This window comes from Lepidochelys kempii, chromosome 9, assembly GCF_965140285.1.
Source record: "Lepidochelys kempii isolate rLepKem1 chromosome 9, rLepKem1.hap1, whole genome shotgun sequence".
NCBI lineage: Eukaryota > Metazoa > Chordata > Testudines > Cheloniidae > Lepidochelys > Lepidochelys kempii.
The window spans coordinates 41,667,408-41,677,701 of NC_136388.1; the positions used below are offsets into that span (position 1 = coordinate 41,667,408).

Here is a 10,294-nt window from a genome sequence, read left to right on the forward strand (position 1 = left end):
GAATTTATGCCTGATGCATATTTGCCAACATTTGACATCTATAAAAAGGGACATTTGGGGAGGGAAAACAGGAATATCTTTGAACTCTATTTTAATACATTGGAATATAAAGTTGAGAAATAAAATAAAATAAAATCATAAATATTCTCTCTTTTAAAAGTAGGGATTTCCTCTTTAATGGCCCAATCTTGCATTCATTATACATCCAAAACTTCCACCAACTTCACATGGGAGTTAGGGCGCATGAAATATGCAAGGCCAGGCTCTTAATTGGGGCTTATTGTATGTAGGAGAAGTGAATTGAAAAAGAGAACTTACATTGGGTTGCACAGTTTGACATTGTGGCACGTTTCAAAGGAATGTCTATATGAGATTGCTGTTCTTTACAAAGGTCACTGTAAAATACCTTTCTCTGTTAGTTCTTGCTTCAGAAACCCATTCCTGGCCTGTCTGCTGTCCTCCTGAACTTTGTTAATGAAGCAAAGTTCTGTCGGGTTATATCTCCGACCTTCAGACTTTATTATATGGAAAATCATAAACTTTATCCAAGGAAGATATAAAAAGGACAGTTATAACACATTCTCTCTGCAGAACTTGCTTCCAGGCTCAGCATTTGATCTGCCCTTCTTAGCCAGCATGCCTGCCGATTACAATGGAATGTGGGAAATGGAATCCAATGAAAACTTCGACGGTTACATGGTTGCCTTAGGTAAATGAAAAAAATACGATATTGGGACAAGAGCTTTTATTTATCAATCATGCCTATTTAAAAAAGATTAATAGTACAGCAGTCTTACTCCTTTGATATGTTTTGGGGATAAGACTTTCTGGCAGTAATATTAAAAAATCATACACTTGCTATAATATGTCTAGATAAAATTGAGTGACTTCCCGAGCAAGTAACAGGATACTCCATAGCAGTGGAGCAAAAACTGTAACTGAACTAACAGGTATAGTAAAAAGTTTACATAGTAATGAACCTTCTAACAATTTTTATGGGAGCATATTTCCACAGCAAGAAAATTAAAGTTATTAATAAATGGAATCCTTATTTAGATGTTAAAAGAACACTGAAAGAAAGTTAATTTAGTGCAAGCAGCACATTAAGAGAGCTGGAAATGTGAATGGAGACCAAGCTCCTAGTAATGCCAATGCACTCTATTTTCCCCACATTAGTGTCTTCAATTATTATAATGACAGTGTAAAAGTTTTACAAGGGATAATTGTCTTCTGTTAATTTGAGGACCATTTTATATTTGATCTTTTCAATACAAATGTAATTTCAGATGTTTTAGTTTGCATGCAGATAAAACTATCTTAACCCTATAGGACATTATGGATACCTAAGGGGTCTGACTCATGCGAGTTTCATGATATTTAGTATTTTTCTTAAAGTCTTAGCTACTGGATCTGGATTTTTGCAGAGGACAGCCTGAAAATGTGAAATGAGAGCACCCCAGAGGCTCAGAACCAGGAGGCTGATAAAAAGAGCCCAACATTTATTATTATTTTAAAATCATGATTATAAGCCAATCTCATTATTTGGAGTGGGTGGACTCATGACTTTTGAGTGCTTGATGCTGGCAAGACTACACGAGGGATGGAAAATCCTTTCCACTCAACTGAAAAGTGATCTCTGAACAAATGTACTGTTGGGAAAAGCAGCTAAAAGAGCTCTAATATTGTTGTCATTCTTGGTGACTGACAAATTCTCTTCATTGTTTAAATGTCCTTCTTCCTTATAGGCTAGTCTAGACATGCACTTGAAGAGTATGAGTCTCTCTTTCAACAGGACTGAGAGTTTTACTAAGTCTTTTAATCTGGTTGTAATGTCACTCAACACTCTGTTCCTTTCTCCTCTCCTAAACTCTCCCTTGGGTATCATCTGCTAATATTGTTGTATTGATTCTGTCAGTTGGGTCATAACTGCTCATATCTACTCTTCTTAAAAACTTTTACCAAGAAGGCCAGCAATTGGTAATAATATTATTAATATCTCTCTTTAGATTGGTACTTCCCCTCTAAAATTTAGACTGAAATTCAATAGGCGCTTGGTGCCTCACTCCCATAGGATGTGTATTATTTCATCTTTAAACATTCTAATCCCGATCGTGCTACAATAAGCAATGGGCTTCCCAGTTCTCTGCTTCCTTTTGTATCATAACTAATAGCAGTGCTTTTGTCACATCTCCGTTCCATCCTCAGGACTATTTCAGTTAGTGATGACAACAGGATACCTGACTGAAACCATCCTCAAATTATCTTACTGGATTTCTCTGGGGTGTTTGACACATTAGACTATAAAATAAAGGGCTTGATTCAGCCCCTGGGCCCCTCAGGTGGAAATAGGACCACAGGAACCCAGCACTGAGAAGTCCACTTGAAGAAGGATTTGCAGAAATTTAAGCCACCCACAATTCCTGATCTGCTGGGTTGCTCAGAAACGGTTGGTGCAGTACAGTGAATGGGCAGGCCCAGACTTGGTGGGAACAGGGACATTTTGTCTGGGAGACAGGCTGATTCATTACATCTCCTGTACTGCCTCCACTGGAGATGTGCCTACTGAACCTCCTGATGGAGTTTCAAGATAGCCTCCCCCTAAGAAACTTGGTGTGAGGTTGCAGAGTGAGAGCCATGTTTACACCAATTGGCTTTGGATCAGGCCCTTTGTTCTGTGGGTTTTCTGGCCATGTTTTATGCACTGCACTTCAGTGCTAGTGAAAAGTGCCTCACCTAATTTGCCACAAAGCAGTATCTAGATGTGTATTTCTGTGTGTGGTACTGAGAATTTGTCCCTCACTTACAGTGTTATCAATGAAAAAGAAATTATATGGAAATAGTGAAAAGAGATTTTTCTGCTCTGTTTCTCCCGATTTTACATTTGGTTGGTATTCTAAGAATTAAGAAGTTCAGGTCCAAAGCACAATGAAGCTGAACTTTTTGAGGTTCATTCATCCTTATAATTGCTACATATGCATTCATATACTTTAATTAACAAATCATTTTGCCCTTTAAGCCAGAAACTTTAACTTTTTCATAAGCATGTTACAAAGTATTTCAATCTAATCTAATAAAACCATATTTCATCTTTATTGCTTGTATTGTTCAAAATGTGTTATGTGTTCAAAATGTGTTTAATAAAACCTCCCCTGATTTTCTGCAGTAGTGCAAGATTAATAGATTAGTCAGAAATAGCATTCCTTTGGAAAATTAGACTTCTTTCCTCCGAGAGACCTAAACTTTGTTACCTGGCTGTAAATCAGACCCAGAGATACCTTTAATCCACAGCAACAGAAAAAATATACTTGAGAACCCTTGAGTATAAATACTTGAATATGAACATTATTTCCTATGTTAAAGTAACATTTTTTGTTTTGTTTTCCAGCCAGTCCTTTCACTCAATTCAATTACTGCCTTAGCAGTAGCATAATCAATCCACCAAAAGAAAATGGGCTCCATTTGTACAAGGTTGTGCCGAGACGAAAATGATTAATTTGTATGTGAAAAAGCTCAAGGATGGTTAACAAGCCACACTATTTTTCAGTCTCTGAGAGAAACATGTTAGATTATTTCATTTGCATATAACACCATAACAAGATTCACTGCCAAATGGTCAGATATTTATTGTACCTGGCAATGCAGCTGGCATTAAGTGTATTGTCTAGAGTAAACTGTGTCATGATGGTAATATATTTGACATATCTTTCAGGGCATTCAGTTGCAAGTAGTTGTTTATATTATGTTAGTTTTCATCATGAACAGAGTACGGAATGGTAAAGGGGATCAGGCACAAAATGCTGACTGAATATTAAAGAGGGCGTCAAATGCAGTACTCTTTGGCTATTTGCCTTTTTGTTTTTAACTTTCCATCCTTTACCCATATGGAAGCTGCAAAATAATCTCTTTCTATCCATTTTTGTCCTTTAAAGTCTGACCAACTTTGATTTTTGTTTCTAACATTCTTTCCTAGGGACAATTAGTGAATATAGCTCTTATTTGTTTACTTATTTACATGCAAGCATCATTTCTGCAAAGGGTTTCCTAATTAATATGATTCTGATTCAAACTACTTTACAATAAGGGGGATAATGGCTTTTACAGATGGCTGTTAAATCACATGCAGTATAGTCCCAGTGTCAATATAAATGCAATCAGTTCCACAGATTACACACAGTCCCAAACAATAATCTGTGATTATGGTGAAATAAAAGATACTTGCCAAAATTCACTGGATCAGACACATCTACTGCATATCTACTGCACCCATTCTGAGATCCTTCTATAGATGTGAGGAGACCTGGTCAAAGAGTAGTACTGGAGCGGTACTGTTTTCTTGAAAATTTTCACCGAAAGCAGTGGAAATTTTATTTTTTCCAAAAACATGAATACAGAAAATCTTGGAGATTTTCAGTTTTTCTCCCACTTCGTGCCTCCCCTTGCCCTTCATTTTGTCAATGAAAAAAGAAGAGGGGTATATGAAGGTGGAAAAATACCCAAAACTGAAAAAAAAACAGGCTTTTCATCAAAAAATTAGAACACTTTTTGAAAAAACACAAACTTTCCTCAATTTTTCATTAAAAAAAAAGACCTTTTTTGTTATTAAAAAAAAGTTTCAAGTGAGGAATGTCAGCCAATTCTAGAAGAGAGTTACTCCACCTTGTTTTACGTGTAATTGAGAGGATTATATGTGCAAATGCTTTTCATAGTGTAGTTTTCATAGTTTTGGAGTATATATAAAAGTATCTTTTGCATCTTTGTACCAGAAGTTGGAATTTGGCTAGGTATATCATACACTTCTGTTTTGTTTGTTGATAGGCATTGATTTTGCCACTCGTAAGATTGCAGGACACTTGAAACAAACGAAAGAAATTATTCAAGATGGAGTCAATTTTAAGACAAAAACACTGAGCACTCTCAGAAACTATGAACTGAATTACTCTGTGGGAGTGGCATTTGAAGAATACACCAAGGGGCTTGACAACCGAGTTGTGCAGGTATACGCTTAGTATTTGATTTCCATGAACACTGCAGTTAAAAATAGGGCAAGCAGTTCTGTAAATTTCCTGACTAAAAATAATGGAAAGCAATTTACAGATATTAGAGAATGTTTGTCTCTAAAGTGCAGGTAATTTGCATTTTTCTTTCACATTGCAAATATTTATTTTATAGGCAAATCAGGAAGGTTTCCCAGATTTGTGAGGGCAATAACTAATTACATTTTTTCTAGCAAGGAATCTTTCCTGTCATTCTATGATAAACCTCTTTGTAGTGTTCTATATTTAAAAGTAAAGAGAGGAAGTATATTTTGTCACTTATAATTTAGCTGCTGCTGAAGTTGCACTTTAAAACTACTAAGACTTTTTTCCCCTCCACATTATTTTAAAATTGCCAGTTCTATCTGAGTCTGTTCCTGTAAGCCCTCTACATGTGGAATTCCCATGGAAGTCAGTGGGAGTTCCGCGAAAAGACCTCTTAAGGGATCATGGCCTGAACAATTTGGTGTATTCATTTACTGAACACACCCTTGCTTTCCTCTACCAATACTGCCATCAGTTTTATTCCCCTAACATCCCCTGAAAACATGTAACAGAGACTTTCAACAATGCAAAGGACCTTTGAAAACCTGCCCCAAACAGCCACTCACCTCTCTTTCTGTTATCATTTGTTGATCCTATCAATGCCAACTCTTCAGCTGGTAACCAGTTCTACCTTCTTCCTCAGCTCTTGGCTAACTTGCTGCTCTCTGACCTTACACCTACTTCTGCATCATTAACTTATCCCAACCACTCACCTCTCTTTCTGTTATCATTTGTTGATCCTATCCATGCCAACTCTTCAGCTGGTAACCAGTTCTACCCTCTTCCTCAGCTCTTGGCTAACTTGCTCCTCTCTGACCTTACACCTACTTCTGCATCATCAACTTATCCCAGTAAACAGCTTTAATCTCTGAACTCAGATCCTGCTGTCAGCCTCTGGAGAGATGGTCGCACAGCTCAAAGCTTACTGACAGCAAGACCCACTTTGTCTCATTAGTCCTCACAGAGGAAGTAGGCAGCATATAGAGATGAATCCTGTCCTTATCTGCGTTCATGGAATCCCCCAGAGGAGCTGCACAGGTTTAACTGAAGGCATTTTTTGACCCATAGGCATGCTTTTGTTCTCACTTGCCCCAGTTTCACGTGAGGTAGCTCTTCTGGAGTTACTTCTGATTCACAACAGTGTAAGTCAGAGAATAATCAGGCTTATAATGTCCTTTCTAGGCTTCCAAATCCCCTGCTTTAACCTTTATCACTTCTCCCCAGCCCTTTCTACAGTGAGCATGGTGAGGTACTAAACAGCTTTACTGCTTTAAAACAATGCACACAAGTCTCCACTAATCCATCTATAACCTGGTCCATCTATAACCTTCCCCACTCTCCTTTCCCTGTGTCAAAGCCATCAGCAATCTCATCTGTGAACAAAATTGTCTTCACTGAACTCTCTGTAACCTTATTTTTCTCCTCTTATCTTGGGACAAGTTGGACTTCCTTGTTGCAACATTATAATTCCACCTGATCTCTTATCTAAATGATTGCTACCTGATATCATTTCCCCTGTATAAATTGTTGTGTAGTGGAGAAAACTTTATTGCTAGTCTTAGGCGACATTATCCTTATCTTGATTCTGACTGTACTGTGCTGTAATTTTAGTCATGTCTTAATCATTTCCTGTTTTGACGAATGATGTTCCAACTTCACAGTCTCCCTAAATCCCTCTCTCAACTTTAGAGAGTCCAGAATGCTGTGGATATGCCATTTTCTCTCTTTCCCTAAATCTAGAGATTGTGGAGAGTCACGTTCACTGGTTTCCTATTAGTCTCCAGTTCTAATTTAAAATTGCCCTTGATTTTTCCAGAACTCTGCCTCTGGATTCATTTCCTCTTCTCTCTCCAACTACATGCACAACACTTTCCACTTCTCCAGTTTTGGCTTGTCTCTATCCCTTCTGCACTGTGGGAGGTGGAGGAGGCTTAGGTCATTCATTCACCCCTGCCTCTGGTGCGCATTCTACCTGGAACTCATTTATTATTTTTTTGTATCATCATAGTACGTAGGAGCCCCAGGCCTGGACCAGGACCCCATTGTGCTAGGTGATGTACAGAACAACAAGACTGTCCCTGCCCCAAAGAGCCTATGCTCTAAATATAAAACAAGACAATAGATTGTTTCCTTATACACCCCCATCAATGAGACAATATTTGTCAGTATGAGAGGGAGTGGTACCAGCAGCCAAGCCATGCCTCCATTCTCTCCCTTTAACGAAATACTCAGTTTAAATTTCATTGTGAAAACATATGACTGCTCTGGCTTTAAAGCTCTTGGTTACAGCGCCTGAAGGATGCTATAAAATAAACTATAACTGTGTTGTACCAAGTGTCATTTACATACTTTTTCTCTGTCTGTCTGTTTTATGTACAGACAGAGGCGGTGTTAATGCTGCACTAGTCACTATGATCCATAGCATTCCAGTTATTGCACTTTATAGAATAGCACTGCATATGAAAACTGTATTTTTCTTTTCTCGCTATATGAAAGCATTAATAAAAAAAGATTATAAACAGCATCAGAAATTCAATTAACTCATTCCCCTTCCTTTGCACACATATGGTCTGTATCATGGTATCTGAAGAAATAATTACAAGGTGACAACATAAAGAACTTTATACTAAGTGGCATTTGGGCCACTAGTGTCTTCAGACAAGCAGGTGGGATTTTCTGATCACACACTCCAGTTATGCTACCTCATTGTTAGTTCTGGTGTATTTCGATGTTTTCCAAAATCCCTAGTTAACTTACTGGATTTAATCCTTTGATCGCTGCAGACGCTCGTGATTTGGGATGGTGATAAATTAGTATGTGTCCAGAAGGGAGAGAAGAAAAACAGAGGCTGGACACATTGGATTGAAGGGGAGAGACTGCATTTGGTAAGAGCTGACTTTCAACTATAGAATGTAACAGAGACTGTGAAATAGTATAGTTACTATAGTTCCAAGGATTTTTTTCATTTTACTCACACAGCTCTGATACCTAAACTCTAAAAACCCCTTTCTACCAGAACCGCGGCTGTTTAATTTGTCTCCACCTACTTCCTAAATAAACCACAAACCTACAGTGACTTTTGGTCCAGTTCACTGCACTGCAGCCCTTAACCCTTCCAGTTACATAGCACATCCAATTCCTTCTGCATTTTGAGTAAATACTAAAAATAAACCACAGTGTTTATGTGCTGAATAAAACCTGTAAGAAAAATATTTTTTTGTCATTCCAAAAAATGAGTTCTAGCAAGAACTATGCAGTTATCCAGATGAGAAAAAACTCTCCCAGAATACACAGGGAAACCTAGTGAGCAATCTATAGTGTAGTTATCTTGTGCTACTGCTCCCGCTCCCGCCCCGCAAAAAAAAAAAAAAAAATGTCAAACAGTTGAGTTAGTAAACGGGGATGCAAAGAGAAATGCAGCAAGCCGTAGAGATGCCATATGGGCCTGTAAAGAAAATAAGCAGTCAATGACATCTGGAAAGAGAAATGAGAGCATATGGAGGAACGCTGGAGTCCCAAGAAGAACAATCGGTAAATTGTGCATGGTAATGCTGGATGTTAGGGGCTCAGAAAGAGACAGTAACAGGCAGAATCACACAGCTTTTAGTGAGTAGTTTAATACTAACTTCACCAAATTTGGATCTGTATAGATAGTTAGGAATTATTTTGCCTATCAGAATATGCATTTCTTCACCCTAGAACTAGATTGCTGGCTATAATACAGAGCTCAGAGTTATCTATTTGATGGACAGTATGCATTAATATTTTCTTTTTAGCATGTCTCCTCTATTTATCACATGAACAGCCAGATCCTCAGCTGGTGGAAATTGGCACCGCTCCATTGACTGAAGTGAAGCAATGAAAACTTGCACCAGCTGAGGATCTGCCTTGAAGTCTTTTCTTGTTAGAATTAATTTTGTGCGGTTATATAAGCCACATTTTACATTCTGGATGGTTGTGATGGCCATCTAACTACCATTGGAAGGTCAATCAGATTAATAAAAAAATACTATTGTTTTCTTCAATCTAAGCAGAAACCACTGTCACCCAGCTGACAGACAGACTTCTACTACCCTATTACAATATAAATTCAAAATTTGCCAATAATTCCATTAATGAAAGTTCTCATTATTGGCACCAGGATTCAAACTGAGATCTCTGGAAACAGGAGGACCTAGTGGGCTGGTGCATGAGTCTATTGAAACACTATTGGCCTTGTACCCATCCTTTCTGAGACTTCCCTCCACCCTCTTTTTGTAATTCCCTTGTTGCTTCAGTGCTTCTAATAAATTATAGTATGTTGTTTTGATAATAGAGTATGCAAAGCCACACCATTACAGAGCCATTTCAATGGATTTTTCATTTTTATACTTTTTAAAACTCAATTCAAGTGTCAAAATCTAATTATCACAACCTGCAATGCATGTCAGCTAATTAGGGCTTCATAGAACATACTGCTTTTTTTAAATAAGCAACACTTTTCTTGATGTTGTGGTTCAGCTGGTCTTACAGTGATTTTTCAAAGGGGGTGCTGTAGATGGGAAATATAGCTCAGAATAATATATACTTACCAATTGTTTTAATGCTGTAGGAGCTGACATGTGAAGACCAGGTGTGCCATCAAGTATTTAAGAAGAAAAAGTAGGCTAACCAGAAAGTCCAACCGGTTCCACGCTGTGCTATTATGCTATATGGGTTTTTTAAAAGCTATGTAATGCCTGCTTGACACTGCCATGTAAGTGCATTTCTGTGCACTGTTAACTAAGGCAAACACATCCTTTAACACTAACATTGAAACACTTCTGCATGTTTTAAGGTCTCTTGCCTTTCAATCCAGAGTTAAATAAAAATAATTCTCATTCTTGTAATTACTTCTTTCACTTCTAAAATCCTGGTAATTTTTCCAGAAGTAGGATAGTAAGTCCTCTAAGAACAATCCAGTAACTAAACAGTCACAGTTATCTCAACAACAGAACATCTCTCTGTGGTGCTGTAATATCATAATATGTTTGGATGAGTGAGTGTAAATCTGACATTCATTGTACAGCTTCTATTTAATTTAGTTCTGGGTCACTAAATCCATAGTTTCAGGCAACAGGATGGCTCAACAGATTTGTAATAGGATACACAGACTTTCACATCTAGGTCACTAATTTGAATTCAGCCCAGGTCCATAGCTACTGAAAATTCTTACCAGCTGACAACTGTTTGATGTG

At 37.7% G+C, this 10,294-nt stretch overlaps 1 protein-coding gene across 1 annotated transcript; it reads left to right on the plus strand.

Annotated features, from left to right (window-relative positions):
• The first annotated feature begins 636 nt into the window (after positions 1-636).
• Positions 637-9,740, plus strand: RBP2 (retinol binding protein 2). Its single transcript, XM_073358790.1, has 4 exons — positions 637-709; positions 4,816-4,994; positions 7,862-7,963; positions 9,670-9,740. The coding sequence occupies exons 1-4, from the start codon at positions 637-639 to the stop codon at positions 9,721-9,723; spliced, it is 408 nt and encodes a 135-aa protein (XP_073214891.1). The 3' UTR covers positions 9,724-9,740.
• Positions 9,741-10,294: the final 554 nt, after the last annotated feature.

Coding starts and splice junctions, on each gene's coding strand:
- RBP2 (XM_073358790.1), top strand. CDS start 637: ATGCCTGCCGATTACAATGGAATGTGGGAAATGGAATCCAATGAAAAC. Junction 710..4,815: donor CGGTTACATGGTTGCCTTAG/GTAAATGAAAAA, acceptor GTTTGTTGATAG/GCATTGATTTTGCCACTCGT. Junction 7,964..9,669: donor AAGGGGAGAGACTGCATTTG/GTAAGAGCTGAC, acceptor TTAATGCTGTAG/GAGCTGACATGTGAAGACCA.